Source organism: Tympanuchus pallidicinctus, unplaced genomic scaffold (assembly GCF_026119805.1).
Source record: "Tympanuchus pallidicinctus isolate F22 unplaced genomic scaffold, pur_lepc_1.0 scaffold14, whole genome shotgun sequence".
NCBI classification, from domain to species: domain Eukaryota; kingdom Metazoa; phylum Chordata; class Aves; order Galliformes; family Phasianidae; genus Tympanuchus; species Tympanuchus pallidicinctus.
Genome location: NW_026294659.1, coordinates 2,244,202 through 2,271,203, shown reverse-complemented (window position 1 = coordinate 2,271,203; position 27,002 = coordinate 2,244,202). Strand labels below are relative to the sequence as shown.

Below are 27,002 nucleotides of genomic sequence, written 5' to 3'. Positions count from 1 at the left end.
AACATGAATGGCAACAGGCAGGTATGCAGTGTTCTGTAGCAGTAGTTTGTAACTGCACTGAAGGCATGCTTGGGTTTGTTATGGGGTTAGTTGGTCTGTATTCAAAGTTACTGTCTCATAGGTTTGTGGGGTTTTTTTATGTATGGCATTCTTGACGAAGCCATGTGTTCTTTCATCTTGTCATAAATGATTTGGTGGCTTCTTGAATTCTGAAATTGGGGCCTGAAGTGTTTAGTTGCAAGGGGAAAAAAAAAAAAAAAAACAACAAAACAAGAAATGTAAGTTTTTTATAAGCATGTATTTTAACAAAGCTGTTCATAATTGAAACTGCTTTAAATGCAGATAGCTTGTAACTTTGTTCAAAATCCCAGTAATTCTCCAAAGCTTACAGTGCTTCAGAGGAGAACGTATTGTTATGCTGTATGCAGAATTTAAATAGCTCGACATGTTTTTCAGCAGCTATAAACAATATTGTGCTTATTTCCTGTTTATAGCTTTGCCTTAATATAATATATATAGTAGGGTTGTGTACATGTATTACAGATTTCTTCACTTTTTTATTACAGGTAAATTGAAGATGTGTAAGAAGTAGTTTTCAGATAACGTCCTTATTTGTTTTAAGGAAACATTTTTCCATAATTTCTGGGACAGTGTTAGCTGTAGGGAATGCAGGCTAGGCTCTATGATGGATAACAGATCAGAATTCTGATCGTGGGTAGGGGTAGGTTCAGAGAAAAGGATATTTGTCTTTTGGTGGAAAGTCAGGATGTGACTTTTTTTTCTTTGCATGATTTCTTTGTTGTGGTTTTTTTTTCTTTTCTTCTCCACAGTGCTTCCAGTAGAGGAGTTATTTGTTGGAAGCATAGGTAATGGCTCAGAGCAGCTAAAATAGTGTCACTTAATCTTAAATCATGGGATGTACTGCTTAGTGTTCATAGAAAATAAGTAGGCGGGAAGTGTGCCAGATTCATTGATGCTATGGTGATTCAACAACAACACCAGATGGTATAAGTTTCTAAAACTCGAGTTTTCAGTTGAAATAATTATTAAGTGATTCAGCTAGTATTTAAGTAACTTTCTGACATACAAATTCAAAATGGGAAGTTAAAGGAAAAGAATTTCTTGATCTGCAGGAAGTTAGCTGCTTCCGTTTGATCGGAAATACTTGTGATGCTGTCGCTGATGAACCCAACTATAAAATCATCCTGTGTGGATTTACCAGCAAGTGGAAATTGAAGCAACAAATTGAGCCAACCCAAAGCAAATAAGGAGCCGCCGTGTTCGTTAAGCAGCCCAGTGTCGGGAAGTGCTGCGAGTACCACTGCAGATGGGTGCAGGTTCACCCTGAAGCCAACAAGTTTTTCCACGCTGCTCCTGAACACATTAAGCATTGTAAAACGCAGGTGAAACCATACATGATACAGGACAAACTACTGAAGCTATCATGTCTTACTTTGCAGGATACTACTGTTTCTGTGAGCTTCCTTTGTTGTTCTTCCTAAAGCCTGGAAGAGAGTTTGTTGTTGAGCCCAATGGGAGAAGTGGATATGTGAAGAAACTTGTGGCATGTCAGTTTTGCTAAGGTTGTCTAGAAATAATGCTGAAGTAGTCAGACTTCAGCCAGTTAATGCTGCTTTCATTTTTTATTTTAATATGAAAACCAGGTTTAAGAGTGCAAATGCCTCCAGTTTTGTGCTTTATTTTACTTATGCACAGCTAGTTTTAGTACTTTGTGTCTAGTTTCTTCAATATAGGTTGTTATTTCTGTAACTGTAAGCAACGTATTACCATATGATATCCGATTATTATTTCTGTAACTGTAAGCAACATATTACCAATGTGGTATCTTTTAATATGTTTACTGATGTTTATTTTATTCACCTCATCCCCACATTGGTCCCGAGATGAATGTCATATGATGAAATGTAGTTCCTGTTACAGTTGCTTTAGCTTTTTTGTGAGGAGCTTCCATCTGCTGAAATCACATTCTTTACCAGTAACTTTGCTTTACTAATCAGATTTGTACAGAAATTTAATTCAGCGATTGAATTAGGTGCTAGAGGGAACCTAACTGTCTGGTCTGCAACTTACTGTGCTTTGAATCTTTAGCTGGAGACTGACGTCTGTATGCACACAAGAGTAATTGGCTCATTTTTTCTTTCAGCATAGGAAAGTTCTGTTGTACTGACAGAATGGTTAGTTGAGAATAATATATTGAAATTACTGATTGGTTTGTGAGAGGGCTCAAGTTGAGAAAACGAGTGTTAAGAAGAAGTTCAGTTTACTTGAATAATTTGGTGCCTTTCTATATTGTGACTACATTGTAGAAAATGCCCTCTGTACAAAGACTTAAATAATGTTCTGATTATTGCATTATTTCTAATATGAGCATGGACTGAGTAGAGTTGTTAATGTAACTGCTTACTTTCAACTATGTGAGTAATCCTCTGCTCCAAAGGAAAAATGTTCCTTGTATTAGTGAAGCTGGTCACTGCATTTGCATTGGAAAGGCAAGTCAAGAATATGATTGTCTAAGAGCTAGTTAGCTTTGTTTTATAAATGTGAATTGCCTTTCTGTTAGTTGACTTGAAATGACCGCTGAATGCTTGTCATGTTCTCAGTTGTTCACATGTGAAATGTTTTTTTTTCTTTTCATGGCTATCCAAAATACAGTCAATGAACATGATTAGTCTTCCTTATAAGTGTCGTAAGTTGTGAATTTAGTGTTAATGCTGCTGATCGGTTTAATCTCTATATTGATTGATTGGGTTAAATCCTCATTTTATAATTCTTAGCTTATATGTGGTGATCAAGTCAAGAAAATTCTGGGGCTAGTAAGCAACACATCATGAAGTATGTATAAGTCTGCCTTAACTCTAATAATGACTTAAATGATTCATATCACCTTATCTGATGCATTTAGGTGGTCCTGAGACCTCAATGTGATTGTCAAAGCTCAAGTACCCAGTAGCAGGAGGTGAGAGCAAATTCAGCTGATAGCCAGTTGTGATAATAGCTTACCTGCTGCTTTCTCTCACGGGGCCTTGGGGTGAAATGCTGATTTTTCTTTGTGTGAACTTCCTTTAAGAGCAAAATAAATTTAAAAAATCACACTTCTGGGCATTATGGAACTCTGGGTTTTCAAAAGATGATTGTTTGTTGTGTTTCACAAGGTCTTTCTCTGCCATGTCTAGGAAATTGATAGTGAAAATTGGTTGGAGAAGATGATTAAAGATTTTAGCAAAGATTAAGCTATGGAGATCTGATTTGTCAGCCTTCTCGCTTTTAGAAGACTTGTAAGCAGAGGGAGATTCTTCAACTTCCTTCTTTACTGAAGAAATCTTTTCCCATACACTTCAGAAATAGGCCTCTTGCTTTTCTTCAGGCATCTGAACAGCCACCTCTACAGGAGGTTCTCTAAAAGAAAGGCTTGCATCCTAATGAATCCGCAAGAACTGGATGTTTCTCTACAAATCTGGCCCTTGACAGACTTCGTTCCACTGCGGCAGGGTTTGAAGATCAGAGTTTCATCTTAAAGGAGGGAGGGGAAGGAAATAAAAGCCATTTCAGGATTGTTGTAAGCCTGCTTGTAACACTTAACTCCTTTGTAGATAGGGAGGATGGTAGTGAACGTTTAAATGTGTTCTGTTTTAAGCTTGGTGAACGTATTTTTTCAGCTGAGATCTGAGACTGCTGTTGTTGCGATACCTGCCCCCTCCTTGTCCTTTCTTTGCCTTGATGTTGTTTTGGTGGAGGGTGTTCTCAGTAGGTATTTAGCCCCGTGGTTTAATAGTTTTATGCTGCCTGCCACTTTAATATGGTTTTCCTCTGTTCGCTGCTCTCAATTTTGTCAAAGTCTCACATTGTTTTAATATTTCATTTTCTGTAAATAATGCAGTAGATGGCTTTTATTTTGTGACTGGCTCCTTGTGCTTTTGTTGTTGAAGGAAGAGATAGAGGGGAAGCAGTTGTTTTTGGTTCGCTTTTCATGGAATAAAAAAAAAAACACCGTATTGAATATTTTAAGAATAGCAGGGCTAGTTTTTTTCCTTTTTTAGCAACTGAATGAGAATGTGGACTAATGCCCATTTCTAAGGAATATATTCAAGTTCACCTTATTTATACTGTAGTTTTCTCCTCCATTAGGACCTTCTAATGAGTGTATGTGCGTGTGTGTATACATATGCACAAATAATATGATCAGAAACCTTTAATGGAATCATTCGTAAGCGTGGATTTAAAAGAAGAAAAAAAATAACCTTTTTAAACTATTAAACTACTGAAGATGGAATTAAATGCAAAAGCATTTTGTGTGTAGTCTCTGGAGTCCACAACGGTGCTTCCGACAATGTTATTCCATACCTAGATCTCATGTTCATAAGTACATACTAAGATGTAGGTATGTGTATATGTATGTTTAATATAGTTTCTATAAAATCAATGTAAATTTTGTTTCTACTGACAATAAATGTTGTAACAAAATTTCTACTTACAAATACATCCAGTGATTTGATTCAGTAGTTCATTAATATTTAGTATCATTTTCAGAGTATTTTACATGATCTGGGTAGCCATTGGAATGTTATAAATAATGTGCTTCTGTAGTTTCATCTGTTGTTACTTCAGAAGTTTGAAGCTTTGATCTACTTTTTAGGTATAGAGTTTTGGTTAAAAGAAGCTCTCTGCCTGCAGACACTGAATGTGCAAAACAGAAGTTTGGGGAGGGGGTGGAGGCAAGCACTTGCTTGGCTGACTTCACCAAAGGCTTCACCAAATATTACATTTAGTAAACTAGAGTGCACTCCTAAGAACTTCAGTAATACAGCCTCAGTGCCGGATAAGAATAACCATGTTATCTCTTAATACTAGGATTCCTTAGCAAATGGGAACAGAAATGAGGTGTTTTCTTCCAGAATAAAACAACCTTACCTCCCGTTGTTCACCTAAACTCGTCATAAACCAATCTATATGTAGATTTATTTAACTTCTGATGTGGTTTCTAGCCTTTAAGAAAACGGATTTGCACTTTACTATATGTGTGGTAACTGTACAGCGGTGTGGAGAAGTTAGGGTAGGTACTGTTCCTCTTTTCGCTTGGAGAAAAATGTTTCTGTAATTCGTAGGGGCTGCAGTAGTGATGCTTCTCAGCTTTTAGTTGATGGCCTTCAACAGTGCATGTGTCTGATTGTGTTCTGTAGTGCATGTCAGTTTAGATGTTACTTTCAGCAATACCACTTCTAAAATACTAGTGTTCCCTAAGTAATTCCATAGCAGCTCTTTTCTAAATGCTGAGAGGTCTCCTTAAGATAAGGTACTTAAAGAATGCACGTATGTTGCAATGTTACTTGGCTTGGGAATAGTGGGAAACTAGGACTTGAAAGTACTATGGTGGCTTATCATTTTTTTCCACTTTCCAGAACAAGATGCTTCACTGTGTTACTGCTTGACTTGATATGAAAGCTATCAAACTCCTACACTTCAATTTTCAGCGTTAGCTTCCTCAAAGCTGAGTTGGATTTGGGTCTCTGGTTGAGATTATCCATGAAGACTGCTTCATTGTATGCATTGTAACATGGAGTTGGAAATTTCCCTTTTTGTAACTTACCAATTTTACCAGCGGCCCTGAAGAGTGCCTCTAGAAATAGAGCTACCAAATGTACCAAATTTTTCAGTTACACTTATTCAACCACCTTAATCTACACAGCTGGACGACTGCAAAGCCAAACTTCATACACGTTTGGTGTGCTAACAATAGGTTTAGGTTAAAACTTTTTCTCCCAAAGAGAAGGGAGGCGCTGGAATGGGCTGCCTGGGGAGGTGGGGAGGTGGTGGAGTCATTGTCCCTGGTGGTGGTCAAGAGGATGTCTGGATGAGGAGCTATGAGATACGGTTTAGTAGCTTAGTGGTAGTAATGGTGATAGGAGGAGGGTTGGACTAGATGATCTCTTAGGTCCTTTCCAACTTTGTGATTCTATGAATATCTTGATTCCTCTCAAACCTGGTTCCATTTCTTCTGCTTAATGAGATGTGGTACTTGGTTCTGATAAACTTGACCACTGTATGCGAAGCTAGCTGAAACTGTCAAGTAAAAGCTGACGCTTTCCCTTTCGTTGGCTTTGTCAACTGAAATCAGTGCTGTCATTCTTTCAGATAATGAAAGCTGAAGTCCCGACGTTCACCACCGTCACGAATCAAAGGAGAGTAGATTTCCGTACCATAAACCTTCCTTTCCCTTGTGCCTTTCTAACGTCCAGCAGCCCTTACTCAAAATAGCCTCTCCTTGCTCTGCCTCTCGTACCGTTTACATCCTCTCCACGCCTAACCACCTACCCGAGGTTAGCACAGCTCCTTTTGCTTAACTTTTCACTGCCGTTAAGGGTGATCGCGCTCTAAAAGCTGCGTTACCTACGCTTCCTCTCTCTCGCGCTTCCCCTGTACCGCCGTCAGCCCGCAGGGGAGGTTCTCCCGCCCTCAGCCGCTGCTCTGCTGCCCGCAGGCGTCACCGCGCTGCGCCGACAGCTCTCAGCTCCGGCCGTTGTACCGGGGCGCGCCTTTCACCTCGCAGCAGCAGCACCTTCTGAGCGACTCTGCTCCTTTTTTTTCTTTTTTTTTCTTTTTTTTCCCCTCAACAACGCTACCAACCCGGCCTCCACCTCATCTTTTCACCTTTTTTCTCTCCCTCCCGGCCCGGGCCGACCCCTTCCCCACGGGGCGAGGCGCACCCGGCGCCTCTCAGCACCGCTTTCCTTCCCCAGCCCCCGCTGGGGACCGCCGCTCCGCTTCCTTCCTCCCCGCCCGCCCTCCCTCCCGCTCTCCCGGCGGCGCAGCGGCTGTGGCGCAGTCTCGCGACACTTCCCGCAGCGCCACGCTGAGCTGAGCGGAGCTGCTCGCTCCGACAGCGGCAGCAGCAGCAGCAGCAGCGCCGGCGTTGGGAAGCGCTGCTCCGCGCCCCGGCCCGCGGGGAAGACGCCCATCGGCGCGGCTCGGCGGCAGCCGTCTCCCGGTGCCCGGGCTCGGCCGCGCTCCGCCCGGCAGCGGGGACTGCTGGGGGGAGCTGAAGGCTGAGCCCTCGCCTCGTTTTATTTTTTCCTTTCTGCATCCACGCGCACACGTATGCCGAGGCGAGGCGAGGTGCCTCCCGCAGGACGCGGCGTGCAGCCCGGCCGCTGACCGAGAGCGGCGGCCGCAGGAGGAGGGAGCAGCCCCGTCAGCAGCCTCGGGCACAGCCGCCCCAAACTTTCAGCCCGCGCCCCGGCAGAGCCTCGCTCGACATCGATGGGTGAGTCGGAGCCGAGGGGCGGCGGGGAGGGAGCGTCCGCCTCGCGGCTGTTAACTTCTCCCCCTCCCCCGGCTCCCCGCCGATTGCTTTCATGTGACAGCCGGAGGCGCTCGGGGCTGCCGCGGTGGGCGCTCCCGCTCGGAGCTGAGGAGGCTGCGAGCCGTCCAGCGCCCTCAGCCTTCCGCCGGGCACACCCACCGCGGGCTCCGTCGGCTGAGCGGCTGCGGGCGGCGGGGCCGTCGGGCGGGCGCTGCCCGTGAGGTGGCTCCCGCGGACTTCGGGAAGAGACGGCGCCGGCCCGAGGTGGGCAGCGCCCGCTACCTGTGCGGAGGGGAAGGAGGCGGGCGGTGGGGGACGGGGGGTGAATGGCGGCCCCGCCGACGGTGCCGGGCTCCCCGGGGCCGGCCCGCTGCTCGAAACGGCGAGAGCGATGGATCGGAGGGAACAAAAGCAAGCCCGGGCTGCTGGCAGGGTGCACCCTCCGACCGGCTCCTGCCCGGGGGTGCCCCCGGAGAGCGGCTCCCGGTGCCCGCTGAGCCAAAAATGCTGCCGGCAGCCCGAGAGCGATACCGCTAAAGCCATTCCCTGCAACGCATTAGGTGGGCAGACATTTTACCCGGTTTTACCTGTTGTCATGCGGTGACACTGGGAACGTAGCGGGGAAAAATCTTCTCTTTGTTCTTAGGGAGTGCTGTCGGAGCGATGCGTAGCTGCCGTACCTGTACCTTGAGAGATCCAGCACTAGCTTTTCGCTGTGGACTTTCAGTTAGTCCTCCAGCTGGGGCTGGGAGGCGTTCAGCCATCTGTGCCTCATTCCGCTGTATTGATCCCAACGAACTCCGGTGCTGCCGGCCGTAGGCCGGCATCCCGTGCCGCCGCCTGTAATTGGGTGGCAGAAGGCTCTGTTAGGGTTGGTGTGTCTGCTAGGCAACGCGGCTCGGAACTTCTTAAAATGCAGCGCTGTAAGCAAGTGTGGGGTTGATCGCTGAGGGATGGAGCAAAATCTGTGTGGTGTAGTGCAAGGAATGATGGTTAGTGGTTTGTTTGTTTGTTTTAATTATTTATTATTATTATTTCTTATCCTCAGGGCATTTTTTTCATTCTTAACTTTGCATTGTGACGCTATAAGACCTCCCATGATTGTATACATCTGGCATCCTTAAAGCTGATTTTGATAATGACTTTCCAAACTCGCTGTGATTCACAGAATGGCCCAGGTTGGAAGGGACCTCAAGGATCATGAAGCTCCAACCCCCCGACCGCAGGCAGGGCCACCAACCTCCACATTTAGTACTAGACCAGGCTGCCCAGGGCCCCGTCCAACCTGGCCTTGAACACCTCCAGGGACGGGGCATCCACAACCTCTTCAGCAAGAACTCGCTTTGCAAAACGAGAGCAGAGAAAAGGCACGCTCTCATTGTTCATATCTTTAGAGTCATTCACATCTCTAGAGTCTAAGCGATTGTTATGCTATTAAAAAAAAAACAAATGGAAAAAACACGCGAGGAAGATATGAGTAATATGAAAGTGAAATTTTTCTAGGAGATTCCAAATGGAAACAGTTTTATTAAAAACATTTTTAGCGTTGTTTCATTTCTCAAAGACATTTAGATGCATGAAAGAATAGGTGAATTCTTCATAGGTAGCACATTGTTGAGATTCCTTGTCTTTTATTTTTAAATTACTTTCCTGCTTTGCATTTCGTGTTTGGCACTGCACAGCGTTGTTACTCCCTGGCTCTGTGTACAGACTGCAAGACGAGAGGCTGGGGAGCAGCATTGCAGAAAGGGATCTGGGGGTTCTGGCTGGTGACAAGTTGAATCTGAGCCAGCAGTGTGCCCTGGCAGCCAATGGGGCCAACTATCGCTTGGGAGGGGTTGTCCTGCTCTGCTCTGTGCTGTGTAGACTCACCTCCAGCAATCAGTGTGGGTTTGGGTGCTACTATGTAAGAAGGACATAAACCTAGTAGGGAGTGTCTGAAGGAGGGTTACGAATGTATTAAAGTGTCTGGAGGGCAAAGTGTATGAGAGGAGTGCCTGAGGCCCCTGTGTTTGCTCAGCGCAGAGCAGAGGAGCTGAGGGGAGGCCTGACGGCGGCTGCAGCTCCTCACAGGGAGCGGAGGGGCAGCGCTGAGCTCTGCTCTGTGTGACAGCGACAGGGCCCGAGGGAACGGCGTGGAGCTGCGTCAGGGGAGGGCGGCTGGGGGTCAGGGAAAGGGGCTGCACCACAGGGCGCTGGGCACGGCCCTCAGTGCCGGAGTTCAGTGATGCTCCATGATCCTTGTGGGTCCCTTCCAACTTGGGGCGTACTATGGTTCTGTGATTTGATGATTCCAAGGCTCCGTATGTACGTGTCTATACGTGTATATTAAAGTTCAGTGTATAACCTCAAGCTTTTTTACAGCATGTACTCAAAACCTTAGAAGAAATACGCGTTTATTGATGTTTTATGAGCTGTTCTGTGACATTAGAGTTGCAGTATCTTCAAGTAAATTATTTTACATTTGGAATGGACTTGTCAGAAGAGCTGAGTGAATTGAAGTTGGTAGTTTCTGAAACATAAGAGGGGGGCAGGGCAGAGACAGTGCAACATGCTTAATCCCCTTCTGTAAATATTTGAGAATTGAAAAGGTGGTGTTTCATAGATATGTGTGTGGGGGTTTGGTGTTTATTTTTAAGGCTTGTGTGTGGTTATGGAACTCCTCAGTCTCATTTGCGAGACCTTTGTGTGCTCATATATCACACTGCCCTGCTGAATGAAGTTGGAGGTCCAGCAGACAAAGTAGGAACAAGGTACGGGAATGCATGGGGAAGAGCTGCTTATTTAATTCAGAACATGTAAAGGTACAGCATGATTACAGAAAGCAGTGTTTAGCTGGCATCATCCCAAAACAGCTGACGTTTTGCAGCGCCTTGTGTCGGTTGAGGCACACCTTCCAACCCGTGCAGTAAGTGAACAGGGATCCTTGTTTTGGCTATGCTGGACCCGCTCATCTTTCAGTCATTTTCATGTGTTAGTTAGGGGTCCTATGTAACAGTAGAGCTATGGGAGTAAGCTGAAGCCTTCACCATAGTGCTTGTGTAAATTCCTGCTTATAGATAGACAGTTTCATCACCAAACTTCTGAATGGTTCGCTTAGTAGCTTGTTTGATGTATATATTTTTTTGTAGATTTGCTTCTCGTAATAGTTTTTCAAGGTATTTTTAAAACTTTCCCATTGACAGCAGGAAAGAGAGGACAGGCTGCTTTTGCTTGTCTGTAGTCCCCATAGTTAGAGCTTTGTGTCCTTTGAGCCAGTTACGTTATTAGTACTCACAGACAACCGTTGTCTGCGTGGATTGACACAGCGGTTGAGAAAGATGCTGTGAAACACCGCAACTGCCTTGTACGCAACAGGGGAAAGTTGCATCAAGAGGAAATAGAAGAAAAAAAAAACAGCACTGATTTTTCTGTACTAATTGCAACACCTTTTCCAGTTTTAACTTTTTCCTAATTCTTTTTTTTCTCCTGTCCTAATTCTCCTTTGTCCCCTGCCTTCAAGTCTGCTCCTCTTTCCTCCTGAAAGCCCCTGCCTTGGTATGTCTTTCCCCTCTACTTCTTTCCACATTGCACGTGTGCCACTTCCTCTTCCTCCCTCTCTTAGCCAAGCATCAATAGAGGGAGCACTCTGAGCACATTTCCTGCTTGTGGGGCCATGCAGACCTCCTGTCAGAGATGTTCCTGTGTCAAAACTTATGCTTAGTCCCACAGTACGTGTTGGAGGATGCTTTCTGCAGGGGGAAGCATGGGGAGTTCAGCTGGTGAACATCAACGGCTCTACAGTCCTGTGTTGAATGAAACATTTTTGAGTTGAGCTTAGTGAAATAGTGTAAATTGCACACAGAGGGGGGTGGGTGTGTCTGTGGTTGTTGACTTCTTGGACGAATTTGAAGTTCCCCCTACAAGGCATTGGGAATTTTGGAGCCTTTGAGCAAAACCAGCTGTAAGACATTTTCTAAATAGGAATGGCACGTGTCAATCAGCAACATTATCCTCAAAAACGGTTGTACAGTTGCAGCTGGATACAAGGGAGAGTCATATGGGAGTTGGTTACCATGCTTTTCTTCACTTTGAGTGTTTTTTTTAAATTTAATTTGTTTTAATGAGATTATAAGCAGCTATAAAGTGGCTCACACAGGAAATCTCATGTGAAAACCTTTCTCAAAGTGTAAAAAGATCTCATTTCTCCTCCTCAGAGGAGATGTGAATCATCTTAGTTCTTTTGTTGTCAGTAGGTTCATTTCTGACAACACTTGTGTTAGAGGTGGTCAAGATCAGATTTCCAGTTGTTTGGTATCCACATTTGTACAGCCTGTGAATGTCTTTGAAGTCAGAGTTCGAGTGGAGTTTTCATAAACTGATGAATGATTTTGGTAACCTGTATGAATTTTCATACAAAAGCGGCTGGCAGAAAGCTTTTTTCTTAGAAACCAAGAGATAATGGCTTTACATCAGAACTTTGTCAGAGCTGCCTTCTGCATGGATCAAGACATGGATGTGAAACCAAGGAATAAAAAATCCATATTTATGTGTGTGTATTCAGAATTCTGATTTTATAGTCTTCTTTTAGTGCTCTTCTTGCCCCTATCAAGTAGTTCATTTCTTGCAATGTCCACTGTAATTGTTGCCCATGTTAGCTGTTTCTTTTAGATCAGAGGGTGTGATAGAGAAGAGAATGCTTAAAGTAGATACCATTTCTCGAAACAGGAGATTCTTGTGCCCCTCTGTGATAGCAAAAGAAGCATACGTTGAGAGTTATGTTAGAGCTGCATCTGAAAGACATCTTTCCTGGTCTGCTCATAAAGAAATGTGTATCAACATCACAGCACTTCCTTGACAAGCAACATTATTTTGGTATTAATGCTGAGTGTATATATATTTCTGTTTAAACTGCTATTAACACAACATAAGCTTAGGTTGGATATCAGGAAACACTTCTTTACCGAAAGGGCTGTTGAGCAGTGGAATAGGCTCCCCAGGGAGGTGGTTGAGTCACCATCCCTGGATGTGTTCAAAAACCATTTGGATGTGGTGCTCAGGGACATGATTTAGTGGAGGGTTGTTAGTTAGGGTAGGATGGTTAGGGTGTGGTTGGACTCCATGATCTCTAAGGTCTTTTCCAACCTGAATGATTCTATGATTCTATATACAGTTTAATGTTACTCAGATTTCTTCTTTTATAATTGCTATTCACTGGATGTTACAGGGCTTTGTTTTGAGAATGCTGCTCATCATTGTGCTACTAGCAGTGTATCAGAGTTGGTGTAGGAAATCAGCATTGACCTTGTGGATAATGCATTGACTCCTTTCACATTGAAGAGGAAGGGATGCGTGTGCTGGAGAGGAAAAGGAGTGCTGGGTAGTTTGTAATGAGCAGCTGAAATTCCAGGTCTGAAATGGTAGAGGTCACTGAAGTGCTGAAAGCAGGTCATCCCTGATGGGATCAAAGGAAAGAAAACAGCCATATAGATTCTATCTGTTGTTTCTCTCTGAAACTGCTGTTTCAGAGCAAACTCATCAAAATGCTGATAGATTTATTTGTGTGGTTCCTATCTTTGTGTTTTGGTTTGGTTTTAAATCACAGAATACAAAATCCTGGATCAAAGAATGTATGTTTTTCCTGGGTGCAAAAGCAGGAGGTAGCTGTAAGGTGTATCTATGTTCATGCACTGAGAAATGGTGGAAGAATATATTAGGGGGAGGGGAGCAGGAGAGGAGGTGAGTATCAAGATTCTGTAATTCAGCTAATGTAAAAATAATTGCTGCCTGTCTGCTTCACACAGAGGGGACGCACAAGGAGAGCTTGAAGTCTTTGTGTTGGTGAGAATATGCAGTACTGCAGTTCGGTAGCCATGGATCATGTTAGAAAATTGAGTTGACTTTTTCCCCCCTTTTTCTGATTGCTAAATGGGAAGCATCAATAGTAACCAAATCTTGTGAGTACAGCGGTGATGCCTACTTAAAAGTTGTGTGGCAAGGTGACTGCTGTGATGTCTCAGCTATGCTTTGTTCCTAACTTAACTTTGCCTTAGGGGAAGGAGTGTCCTGGATGATGAGGGACAGTAGAGAAAAAGATGTCTTTGTTCTCACTGCAGCCTGTATTCCAATGTGAGCATCACTGAGAACCTGTGCTTTTGTTTTAGGGTAAGGGTTTGTCTAGAGTTGTGCATCACAAATTACATGTGTTCCAAAAAAAGGGTGATGCAACCTAGAAAACTGAACACTTCTGTGAGGATCAGATCCCAAGCCTCTAATTAGTTTCAATGTAGAGATGCATTCTGAGCTCTGCTATTGAATTTCATTAGAAATATTGGAGAGGAGGGAAGAGCTGCTCTTTCTTTATTTCCTCTTTGGTTCTTCATCCTGCGCAGCTAAATTGCTTTTGATGATTAAAGGTAGCTTTTGATGATTAAAGGTAGCTCACACCAAAACCAATGTAAGTCTGTTCATTTGCATGGAGACCAAAGTCAGCACTGGTGTGCAACCACCTCGGGAGCGAACACTTGTTCAAAAACCTCAGTGTGGGTTGGTTGTGTGTGTTACAAATCAAGGCTCGACTTGATCTGTAAATATTTAATTAGCTTTCGATAGCCACGTGTCGAAAAGCTAAGTACTCTGTGTCTCATAAGGAATGCATAATAAGTGAATGAGTGACCCGACTTCTCTAAAAACAATCAGGAAAATAAAAATCCCTGTAATACACTGTGTCCTCTTCTTGCAGTTTCCAGGAAATTGCTTGTTAATTTACAGAGCAACATGTTCGTGCTTGTTTTCAATAATGAGATCTCCACATAAACACACACAGAAATAATACCAGATAATACCAGGATGCTTTCCTGTGTTTTTTTTTTTTTTTTTTTTTTTTTTTTTTGTGAGAAGGTCTTGGAGGTCAGTGCAATTGCTGCTGCTATTCCATGCTAAATCAGCTAACTGGTATCAGCCCAAGTCACTGCGTGCGTAGCACCGTCTTTCCACGTGGCGACGTTTATAGAAGTGTTAGTGAAAGGTAGCAGGAGTGTAAGGGTATTAATATCTACATCCAGAGTTTTTCATGTTTGAGCCAGATGTGAAACTATTCATGGAAAAGCCCCCTCTCACGTTTAAGTCAAATATATCATCTGTCTGTGGTTGCTGATTCATCCTCACCACTGGCAAGAAGCATTTTTAATGCTCTGGTATCTTGGCAGACTGGATTTTTTGTCTCTCTCTGTGATACGCTTCTGCAGCACTGAAAATTTGCTATCCTTGTGACAGAAAACCCAGTAGCAGTGAAACAGCTTAATTTTTCACCGTTTTTCTCATTACTGCTGTTCTTTCTGTGATGTCTCCCCGAGGACTTATGGAGTTGTGAATGCTCATCTATCTGTTTCCCACTGTAAGTGGTCACACAAGTAATTCCAAAGTCAGAACAATGCCTTTTGTTTGGAATTTCATTATGACAGTATTTTAAAAACTTTCTGTTACCAAATTCAGATTGACATGTAAATGCTGTTCGGCTTGATGTTTCCAAATGTAAGGATTAGTGACTTGTTTTCTAGGGTGCCAATTTATAAACAAATATTTGAATGTTTTATGTATGAGGATTGATTACATAGATACTTTTCCAGGCTTGGTGCCTCCAGCACAAGAAAGATCCAGAACACTTGGAAGGCCCAGAAGAGGGCCACTGGGATGATCAGAGGGCTGCAGCACCTCTCCTATGAAGAAAGGTTGGGGGAACTGGGATTGTGTAGCTTGGAGAAGAGAAGGCTTATTGTGGCCTTCCTGTACTTGAAGGGAGCATATAAGCAGGAGGGGGACTGGCTGTTTACGAGGGTGGATTGTGATAGGACAAGGGGGAATGGTTTTAAATTGAGGCAGGGAGATTTAGGTTAGATGTTAGGAGGAAGTTTTTCGCACAGAAGGTGGTGCCACACTGGAACAGGTTGCCCAAGGAGGTTGTGGATGCCCCATCCCTGGAGGCATTCAAGGCCAGGCTGGATGTGGCTCTGGGCAGCCTGGTCTGGTGGTTGGCGACCCTGCACCTAGCAGGGGGTTGAAGCTGGGTGATCATTGTGGTCCTTTTCAACCCAGGCCATTCTATGATTTTTCTGTTATTTCCTGTGAATTTGTCCTTGTTGTCATCAGTGGTTTTAAGGAACAATATCACGTCAGGACCCTCCACTCTAGGCAAGACCATGCTGACTTCCTGATAATCTAGGTATTGTGTTTCAGCTAGATTGCAGAATCTGCAGTGTGTTGGATAGAAATATCCAGCTTCCCTACTTACACAGGGAAAAACAACAACTACCCCTCCCTCTGCAAAATGAAAATAGAGCCCTCATTCTACCTACCCCCAAAAAAACTTTTGGTTCAAGGAAACCAACACTTGCTAACGCTTGTTGAAAGCGCTGGCTCAACAGTTCAGAAGTTTTGCTTCCTTATGCACGTATTTTCAGTTTGGTTGTAGGAACAAAGAGGTTGATCAGTGAGTCTCAAAATCTAGGGTTGGCTCATTTTCATCAGTGTAATTTCCGTATGAAAGTGTTTAACTGGCTTTGACTAGTGGAGTTCAATGACTTTATGCATGTGTTTTGTTGTGTTTGTTTAATGAAACGGGTAACATGCAACTTTGATCACATTGCTGCATTCTGAATGATTTACTACCTTGACTCAATCATATAATTAGTTCAGTCATTCATTTTAATTTGGTAATAGATTAGCTTTTTATTTCATAGCTTATTGCTGTATTCTTAATACTGGAACAGTGCTCTGTGTAGTTATTTCTTTGGTGACTTTAACAGCAATTTTTCAGATGACAAAGGACTAAAACTTTGGGGCTTGATTGGGTATTAACTTGGTAGCTTAGACATTTTATTAGCTCCTCAGTTGCTTTCCTGGCTTTGCACCAATTGGAAACTCCTGTTGGTTATATTGAGTCAAGTTTAGCTGTCCATACAGATCTGCTCTGACTTCATAGGAGCAACATGTATTTAACAGAGGGATTTTTGAGTAAAGCTCTTTCAGGATAGTTAATGGTTATTTTACTTTTGGGAAGCCTTAGTAAAGCAGACGAAGGCTCTTCTGTGTCTTCCTCCTTGCTTAACGTGGTGCTGCTGGAGGATTAAATTTGCTCCTTGTGTGATAAAAAAAAAAAGCAGTACTGTCCAACAGCCAAATAATTTGTAGGACTAAGATCAGCTCTCTCAGATGCATGAAGCAACTCTTAAAATAGGAGAGAAATCTTCATGCTGCCTTCTTTTCTTAGAACTGTTAATATTCCTCTGCCTGCGCAGCTGCTCTTTGTGGCCACTCTTCTGGCAAAGATCTCCTGTGAAATGAGAAATATCTTTGTTTTCTTTGAAACTTTGTCACTCCCTTGTAACTATTGATAATTTCATTCATCAAAGACCTTTATTTGCTTGTGTTTAAAACCCCTGAACTGCATTTGCCAGTTTTACTCTGGCCACTGAGGTCAACTTGAGTGGTGTTTTCTTTTGTCACCTCCTCCTGCATTTTGGAATTGCTTGCTTTGATTAAATGAAGCGTGCTACTTATTTTTAAGACTACATTGTGTGTGTGTGTGTGTGTGTGTGTAGCACCTATCAATTAGCTTTTGTTTTGCTGACATCTCAGTTGGCTGACTGTGGTTCATGAAGATTACAGTAAGTGGTTAACAGAGATGCCATCTAGTTCAACCACCCCCTGACAGTTCAGAGTTGTATGTGCTGACCCTGGCTGTGTGAGATCTCTTGAAGTGTATGCATTCAAGTGTTTTTTGCACAAGAAATTAGCCTGCTTCTTCCTGTGCGTTTCTCATTCCTTCACCTCATTCTATCAGAAAGCAGTTTCTCTTCCTGTCACCTACAGAAGTGCATTTATGCTTTTTTTCCCTCGTGAAAGTTTTTAATATGTATTTTAATCTGCATCAGCGATTCCCACCTGTTTTTCAGGAAGATGCACTTCACCCATTCTTTTCAGGTAGCTGGTGCTACACCATCTTGTCTTTTCAGTTGCTCTTCCTTCAAATTCATCTTTCCTTCTCTTCCATTTGTCCTTCAAGCCTGCTACTTTTTCCTTTCTTTAGGAAAATTTATGCTTCACTTGTAGTCTTAAAACTCACTATATTGAGATGTAAAGACCTATAGAATTCTGATGACAATCCATTTGTGGGTGCTCCTTTAACTATTTCCTCAGAATTAGAGAGACAAGAAGCCTTGTTAGTTTCCTACGAATACCGTATTAGGAAGGAGAGGCACTGGATATCATTTAGAGGCTGTTGCTTTAGTCCACTGACTTTATTACCCTGGAAGGTAAATGCTGTGATTTCTGTTGCACTCCGTGTTTTCCTAGTTGCCTTTCTGGTACTGTCTGATCCAGAAACTGATGAGAGACTGGTGCTTTTGTGATGTGTGAAGAACACATTGTAGAAATTGGCAAAGCCAAGCGCTGAATTTCTGTTGTTTCTGCATTTGGAGAACTTAAAAGCAGGATGTTGCTGTTTAAAGTAGAATTTCAGTTCCTGTCTGTTTGAGTCTGGCAATACCTTGCTATAAAACCAAAAGCAGGGGTTGATGTGGATGCTGCCTTAGTGGGCAGAGATCCTAAATGCAAGAGATGCCCTTTCCTGCTCTAGTTTTTTTTGAAAATTGGTTTTAGCACCTGATTTCTTTAGCTCCAAGAGCTTGGATCATTGAAAACCAAGGGGGTCACTAGAGATTGTTTGAATGGATGGAGCCCAGGAATGTTTGTCATAGAGGCAGCAGCTGTAAAAGAGGTGATCAGGGTAGGTAACATTGAGCAATAGTCCTCTCTGTCTGCTCTCATGCCCTGCTTTCAGTCAAAATAGTGTTAGCACACTCTGGTTGTTGCTGAGTGATGGGAGCAGGGCTGGGCTGGGAAAGACTCAGCAAGGCAGAGCAGCCACCACGATGGCGCAGGGAGTGGGGAGGGGGCAGAACAGTGCCTGAATGAGGCTGGGGGTCGTTCTGTACCACATTGCACCGTGTGCAGGGCCGTAATGCAGTTGGCTGCGGATGGACGCTGCTCAGGGATTATGGGGCATTGGCCAGTGGTGATGAGACCTCATGCTGGCAGGCGTCATGATGGTGATGGGCATCAGTTGGTGGGTGGCTAGAGATTGCAGTGCAGCCATACATATTGTAATGGTTGCATTTTTGTTCCTTGCTTTCTCTTCAGTTAGTAAGTAGTTTTTATCCCAACCTATGAGTTCTGTTTTGTTTCCAGTTCTCTTCCTCATTCCACTTTGGAGAGGCGGAGTGAGCAAACAGCTGTGTGGTGCTGAGCTGCTGCCAAGTTATGCCCCGACACCTTATTCTCTCAGTGGTATGGTTTTAATCTGCATGCTGCCTTCTGGATACTATAGAAAGATTCTGCAGCAGTATTCAAGGAGGTTCTGCTCATCTTGAGTCGCATCTGTCTTACTGTAGCTTTCTTGACAGCATGCTTTGTGCTGTCCCAGACAGTACCAGTGCTGGTAACTGGTGTTGGATGGGAGGAGGAAGAGGCAGCCAGAAGAACAGCCGCTTGTAAAACAATAGGGTCCATTGCTTCTGTTGTTTACTTGGGTTCCATAGAGTTCCATACTGCTGCTTTCTCTGCTTTGCTCCTGCATTCTCACTGCAGCAATGGGTTCTTCCACCTAAATGCTGACTATTGTTTGTGTTTTCAGTTCATACTCAGCCCCGCTGGCATTCTCATTCAACCAGCACACTGTGGTTTAAATTCCCTGTTGAAGCAATGCTATCATCAGGTCACAAGCAGTTGTTGCTTGCAATTAAAGTCTGTGACAAGCTTTCAGATATACTTGTTCAGTCTGCGTCAGTTTTTGCTTTCAGGATTGTTTTTCCTGGAATGATTCACCTTCTTCTAAATCCACAGAGTTTCTGTAAAAGAAAATGAAAAAAACAATTGTTAATGGAAGTGCTGTCTCACTTAGGCATATTGATGGATGGGATTTTAAAAGGCATCCTGAAAACAAAACGGGGAAGTTAATGGTTGTGATCTGGGAATGTTTTTATTCGTAAGAGCTAAAGAACTAAACTAAGTTAATTTGTGATTTCTGCATATTATGGGAAAGAACGAATTACCTGCAGGTACTGATGAGAGCTGAGAGAACAGGCATTAAAGGAGCCTTCTCCTGAACTGCATCCTGAATTCTGAAATTTGAGAGATTTTTAGTGGGAAAAGTCAACACCCGATACGATCTGATAGAATAGTTATCTTTCAGAAAACCCTTGGGCAGATCAATCTAAACATGCTTATATACAATAATTTCTACTTCTAGAGCAGCATTTCTTTTTTTTTTTTTCAACACTTCTACACTTACTGGAGTTTTGAAGGAGAACGAAAGAATTTGATGCAGAAAGACAGATTGATAAGGGTTGTGAACACCAGCCTTCTTTATTAATCAAGAAAAAATATTGGGGGGTGGTGAAGAAGTCATTTTAATCAAATGTGTTCTTCTTCAAAATGCTTTTTGTTGTTTCTCATGTAATTGTTCAATTTGATCATGTAATTCAGTTTTTTAATAAAACATTAAGTGTTTTGGTCTGTTTCAGTATAGTACAAAGGCCAGTGGAGATGATGTAGTGCTAGCATGCAAATCTTGTATTGGACCATAGGAGTGAAATGCAGATTACCTGTGGTCTTAGCTCATGTGCTTGTGACTGTGAACCTCAGCACATACACACCTTTCGTAGCTCTTAGAACACCTGACAATCTTGTCTATGGGAGCATTACGGAAAGTGTCCTTTCATTTGGCTTACAGATTATGAAACTGTTGAGAAATTGCACACGGAGCCCAATCTTTCTCTGAGTGCTAAGTTCTGTAGATTGTGTAGAACTTAGCATAGATGTAGAAGAGGGCTGAAGGGTAAAAAGCTTCTGATCATTTCTCTGCTACATCAAATCCAAGTCCTTACTGTTGAACAGCACATCTGTTTGTGACAGTTTATAATATATCAGTTAAAATGTCACTGATTTGCAATCTTAGTATTTTACAGATCTTATCACAAGAGCTGCTGCTGGATTAAATATTTTGCAACTGCTGTCATAGGAATAGTAGAATTCCATAGAACTGAACTAGAACGTCATACTTTTGAATTTATTTTAAGACATAATGCTTGTCTGCAGCTGGCATTACATAGTGAAGGGCTGTAACATGCTCCAAGGATTTGAACTATATCAACTGTTGCTGTTAGGAAGCCCTGCCTGCAAAAACTGTCACCTCTAGCAACGAGAATACCACAACAGGATGTATCTATGCACCATGTTACAGGCTGGTTACTTAATTTAAACCCATCCTTATCAGTATTTCAAGAAAATGTAGCTAAGGTGTAGAGGAATATGTTGTTTTCTCTCTATCCTCACTGTAAAGGGTTTCTGCTTTTGGCAAAGATGGATGATGGCATTAACAGCTTAGGCTTCTATAGTGAAATCTTCCAAGCTCAAATGATCTCATGTTCATGATTACACACATGCTTCTAGTCTGGTTTTAACGAGGCTGGGTGAATATTGCTGTTCTAGAAGGTATGAAATTTCAACAAATGAAATTTACGTAGTACACAATATGAAGACTGAACAAATTGCTGATTACCACCTCCTCTCTCTCCTCTTCCTGGGTGTCAGATGATGCCACATCATATCACTGAAAAGATGATTTTCCCCTACCTTCTGAGGAAATACTTTGATTTGATTTGACCTTCCACCTCAGTACTTGTATGTCAGCATCTACAGATATGATCCAGGCAACTACAGGATCAGAACCAAGTGGCAGTGTTACTGGGTTAGTATTTCTGAGTAATCCTAAATAGCAGTTATGTTCGTGGCATCAGTTTTTCAACCCTGTTTCCTTTTTATGTCGATGCATTCATTCAGTGACAATTCTCCTGAATTTAGCTGAATGGTAATTTTATATATAGTTCTAGCTATATTTAGCTGTAAGTAGAGTAATCTTTCCTCTTGTTGTTCTGAAGAAGTAAATAATATCCTTCCTAACTTCTCAATTATCTGGGAAATGTGATTTAGACACCATGAGTAGCATTACTAACAAGTCTTTACAAATACATATAATTTCAGTTAAATAGGAGTAATTTGTCTTAGTTTGCATAGCTTAACGCACAATCCTCCTCTCATCTCCTATTGATCCCAGCAATGGGTATAATCCTTTACAGATTTCAGATTTTCTTCTTATTGATATTGGAGGAGCCAGGAACTCATGTTAAGGTGATGATGTTGAATGTGTCTCTGAATGTAATCGGTCTTCCATTTGTTCTGGATGGCTTGTTTTGCTCATTAGTATCTGAGGTAAATGATGATGTTAAAATGAGTCCATCAACTTTCAGGACAATTTTTCTTCTAAGAAGCACTGTGTTCCTTCAGTTGGAGGTTAACGCAATCAATTACAATCTTGGTGACCAGGTGAATCATCAAAGTAAGCTTGTGGGTAAATGCCGAATACTGGGAGCATCTGCTGTGTTTGGGAAGTCCTGTGGTTGATGGAAGCAAGGAACTGAAAGTATGGGGGTGACAATCTGATTCTAGCAGTTTGCTGACCAAGACAGTTGTGGAAGTTGTTGAGCAGTGTAGGAAAAGATAAATTAATTCATGGAATATTGACACTTTCCAGATGGACACCGACGTGAATGTCAAAAACATTCTGTGCAGGCTCTCTCTCAAAACTGTTACGGAGACTCGGTCCATATAAATCTAACACCTATTGTTAGATTTACCCAGGAATATTAGGGAGCCTTTGGGAGCACAGATGTGACTGCTGCAGTTTAGAACTCCTGCAATGATCAGTTCTTTCTTTGCTTGAGCCTTGCACGTGAATGGCTCTGATGATCGGATGTACTTTGGCATATTGTTTGAAAGTTTAGTATCTTTATAGGAAAGTGGCAATAATAAATGCAGTGAGACATAACTATTATGATGAACCTAAAAAAAAACCAACAAAAAAAGCAGAATGAATTCATAATGTTGATTAGAAGTACCTTGCCTGAAATTGTTTAGTGCAGAACTGCTACGAAATGAATGCTTTATTTGGAAACTCACTGCAGACATACATAAATACTAAAATACTCACTTATTATTGTTCTTCATCTTGTAACTGTAAATTAATTCAGTGATGAATTGTGGTTATACCGAATGCCTTAACACCATAATATAATGTGCTGCTGAGTAAATTCCATTAGAATAACATAGTGTTTGTTTTTTCTTAGAAACTGGAACCATGCATACTAATGTTTCTTTGACAAACAAAAAACTAGGAAAACTCTTTTCCTGGAGGGATAGCAAGGCCTTTATGTAAGCTGGAGAGGCTTCAGCTCTGCTGCTGCCCAGACAAGTCTCCTCAGGACAGCCCTAAGCAGGAGTGTACACACTTTCCTCCAAATCAGATTTTGCTCAGGATTCTCTGCACCGCTCCTCAATGTAAGGCAGAGGGGTTTCAAGCAGGGCCAGTAACAAGCTGTTTACTCCATAAGCGCAGGCATTGGGGTGCAGCATGGTTCTGTGAGAGGACATACTTTTGTCTTCTTACAGTGGCCTGTGCTCAGGTGGCTCTTTGGAACGCTTTTGTGTGAGCACATATGTGGGCATGTTGGTTTCACAGCGGAGCTTCCCTCAGATGCTCTCCGTCTGTCCTAACCGCTCTGCGGCTGGCTACTGTGTTTCTGCTGCCAGAATGCGTGAGGGGTGTTTGTGGCCTGCAGGAGGGGACTGGGACAGGTGCTTCCCCTGGCATTGCTGTGAAGGCCTTGCCAGGTGGCTGAACTGATAGCCAGCAGGATTAGCTTTTGGGCAGGGAACCAGGAGGAGGCTGCTGAGGAAGCTGGTTAATTCCTCTGTCCTGCAAGCTAGAGAAAAGCGCCGCTGATGACTGTGACATAAAAAGATTTGCATGCTGTGTGACTTACATGGCTCCCTCCTGTGATTGCTCTGCTCTTTGTGACTGAGTGTTTGAGTGAAGGTAGCATTTTAGGACCATGACCTTTAGCTCCTCCTCGATGTTTTCAAAGGGTAAATATGAAAATATAATGTAAACTGAAAGCTGTTGCCTTAGAGGAGTTGCAGTATATCAGGTAGCGTGGATTTAACTTCTTGAAGACGGAATTCCTCTCCCTCAAGCTTTTTCTTTTTTTTTTTTCCATGAAGCTGACTCCTTGCAAATATTTCAGCACTGAATTATTCCAGTTGCAAAAGAAAGAAAATGAACGAAGTCTGGAACTAATTTCTCAAGAAAATTATGTTTCTTTAATGATTACTTGAAGTGCAGCAGATACGAAATGTTAATTTTTTCTGCCACAGATGTGATGGAAAACTGAGAGCTCAAGCTTTATTAAAAATCCCGGTTGCCACCTGCATTTAAAATATAAACTTAATGCTATATTGGTATTATTGTTTAGTTGTTCTTTACACACATTTCACAGGTAGCAAGTGGGAGTAGGTGTTTCTGTCTTGCCAGTGTTGCCTAAAAGGGAGGCAGGGGCTCGTTTGGCTAGAATGATAATGTGCAAAAATATTGAGAGTTGAGTCTTTACAAACTACAGGGTGGTTTTTTTTCTGAAGTAGGAGAGCCACACACTGATATGTTTTCCATCCCAGATAATAACAAATATTGAGTAACAATCATCCCTATTTGTCAAGAAGTTATAGCATGATGCCTGTAGTGGCTGTAATGGTTTGGGGTAGGAAGGACTCTTGGAGCCCAGATGAGCGTTCTGTGGCCGTACCATTGCACTCCCATTTAATCCATGCTGCACCCTCTGTAATAAAACCTGCCTCCTCCTCCCTTGGACACCTTTGTACCACAGCATCCCACATTTGATTGGCCTGCCAACTGCTTGCTGTTCCCAGAGTCCAGAAAGCAATGGCTTTGTAGGTCGCATTTGATCTTCAGGCCATCTGGCTCTCCAGGCATGGGCTAGGAGAACAATGCTACTGAGTGTAGTGTAGTTTGTTTGGTTTTTTTTCCACTTGAGCTCTCTAGATATAAGTCATCCTTTGTCATTCGGTCTACATTTTCCCTGCTAATGTTTCCTAATATATTAATACAAGGTTTGTTGCAACTTGTATATCAAAAAGACGGTTTGTTTCTAAAGTATGCCTACAAACACAAAAGCGTGCTATTTTAACCAGCTCGTACTGAGGTTTATCAAACAGAGCAGCGTGTTTGAAGGAAGACCTTGTTTACTAAGTTTTGAGGCAGATGGAATTTGATGGCCAGATTGTAACTGGTTATGAAATGTGTTTATAATGAAAATGTTGATAAACTATTAAGTATTTGTTACCAAATGTATCTTTGTGACTGCTTTATGACAGAAATGGCATATAACAGAAGAGAAACACATTTTTGATTAGTAGTTTTTGATAATCTGTTTACTGTAGGTGGTAGAGAACTTGAAGCTTTCTGTAGTCACTGAGACCTTCCCGTAGAGGCTTATGCAGTGTGGTGTAACAGTGAGGTTGTGGTAGGATGCCTGTTCACGCTGTTAGTCTTTGTTACTTATGAACAGTTAGGTTTATGCAAAAAAGAAAAGCACTGTTGCATTGTCTTCTGAAGAAATGTCATTGGAACATTAATTTATAACTTCAGTATGGAATACTTTCAGTTCTTTGGTGCTTTGGTTTTTTTTTTGTAAACTTGTAGGAGATAAACTCTTAACTCTTTGACTGCTGTGTACACTGCTGTGTACACTAGGATTAAGGTCTGCAATCATGTGTGAAACCATGCTGCTGCAGAATGTGGTGCTGCCATATGGATGCTGTTACTTGGATGGAAGTATGCCAAAGACATTAATAACATTTCCATTGTGCCTACACACTTCAGATAAGAGCAGGAGCTGATTTAATAATGTAGTTTCTGTTGCACAGTAGCAAATCGCTGTTTCTTTTCTAGATTCATTTTTTGCTTGGAAAGCCACTGTACAGTAATTGAAAATAGCATAAACGGAGACATTCATCTCTTCAAATCTAGGTGGCATGCTTAAAAAAATGTTCTGACTAATTCAGTTTGAAGAGGTTAGATTTTACTAAAGAAACAAACAAGTAGAGGAAAAGCTTTTGTAATGATCAACCAAATAATTCCATGTGCATATAAGACTAATTCAGGGAACAAAAGGTGGGAATAGTTAACCTTTATCAACAGTTTTTCCAGATATGCATTCTTTTAAAAATATGACTGAAAGGTTCCATTTCAATTTCTGCTTCATAACATTTCATGTTTCAATTTTATTATTTTAAGCCCAAACCACTAAGCGTTAAATTAAATATATATATAAATCTTTGTCCCTGACATTGCAGTAATGAGTTGGACTGTGGCAGTTTCCAGCAGAGCTGGTAATAACTAGTTTTGACTTTATTTCACGAGTTTTGCTATTACAATCTGCATTGATGGTAATATAATGTTAGGAATAGCTGATTTTATCAGCGTAAGGATAAGCGTTCCCCTTTCAGATCAAAATAACCTGAATAGCTTTTCATTTTGGATTTCATACTTGGATTTCTAAATGATTCTTAAACTGAAAAATGCCTTCTTCCTATAGAAAAGGTCTTACAGCTTGAGTTTGTAAGTTGAGAAAGATTTGTCTTTCAGGCATTTTTAAGAAAACTGCACCATAAAGAGAGGCAAGATCTGCCTGCTCCAATTTTGCTTTCTTTTGCTTTTTGGCTTAAAAGGGATTTTTTTTGGCTGTTAACGTAACAAGCTGTTTACCTTGGCAGAGCCATGCCTACGACCAGCCTTTGTTGATTAACAAACAAAACTAGTTTGAGCTCACTGTCCATGGAGTGTTTTCTCACATCATAAATCACTGTGCAAACCATGGCACTTAGTTAGCCCTGTTCCTGAGGAGAAGTCTAGCTCAGCACTTCAGCAATGAGGTATGATTTACTTGCAGATGCAAAACTGAGATCCGCTTAGCATGCCCAGATCAGTATTGCCTCCAATATCAGTCCAGCTTCTGTAAAGACAAAATTCCTCATCAAGAGAAACAAAAAAGACTAAATTTGACTGGCAGGATGAATGTTTCAAATCTCAGTTTGAGAAGATGGCATTGTTTAGTACATTTTAGAAAGTGAACATGATTTAAAAACTGCAATTTTATGGGGCTGTGAATTATGAAACACTTTTAGGCTTTCATATGTTCTTCAGTAGTGTTTCGAATGAGAAGTTTGAGTACCTTCCCACCAGTTTGCCACAGTCTGCACATTTGCTAGGTGTACTCTTAACCCCTCTTTCCAAACTGTGCACTTGGTTTTCTCATAGAGTTTATAAACATCTTAATTGTGTGGTCCATTCTTGGTGACTTGTATGTTCCTGTTGGTTTACACACACTTATGTTACAGTAATCAAATCCTCTGAGAAGAGGCAGCATTTAAAAATATTTATATAAATTTCTCAATAAGTTGAAAAAATTGTAGACAGAGAAGAGCCTGTGCAGTAAAGAGGTTTTTTGTTTGTTTAATTAAACTTCTAATAAAACAAAAGTGGCTGAACATCTGTCTGCTTAAGATTTAGTGCAAGGCAGGCAGACTTCAAGAAGATAACTCCACTGCTTGGAGAATGGGAGAGTTGCTTGCCTTCCTTCGTTCAGTATGTCTTGTTGAAGTCTGAATGTTGAGAAGTGTTTGAAGAATCAGTAGTCGGAGCCAGCCTGATGCTTGCTTCTTTCCCGCCTCATCA

The 27,002-nt window shown here is 42.1% G+C and overlaps 1 protein-coding gene across 3 annotated transcripts in view; it reads left to right on the top strand.

Annotated features, from left to right (window-relative positions):
• Positions 1-7,016: 7,016 nt before the first annotated feature.
• Positions 7,017-27,002, top strand: part of SH3KBP1 (SH3 domain containing kinase binding protein 1) — a 215,703-nt gene continuing 195,717 nt past the window's right edge. For all 3 annotated transcript variants that reach the window (XM_052673762.1, XM_052673761.1, XM_052673760.1), the window contains exon 1: positions 7,017-7,279. Coding sequence is in view for 2 of the 3 variants with exons in the window: in XM_052673761.1 (XP_052529721.1) it covers positions 7,276-7,279 (4 nt within the window). In the remaining variant the exon portion in view is untranslated. The remainder of the gene's footprint in view (positions 7,280-27,002) is intronic.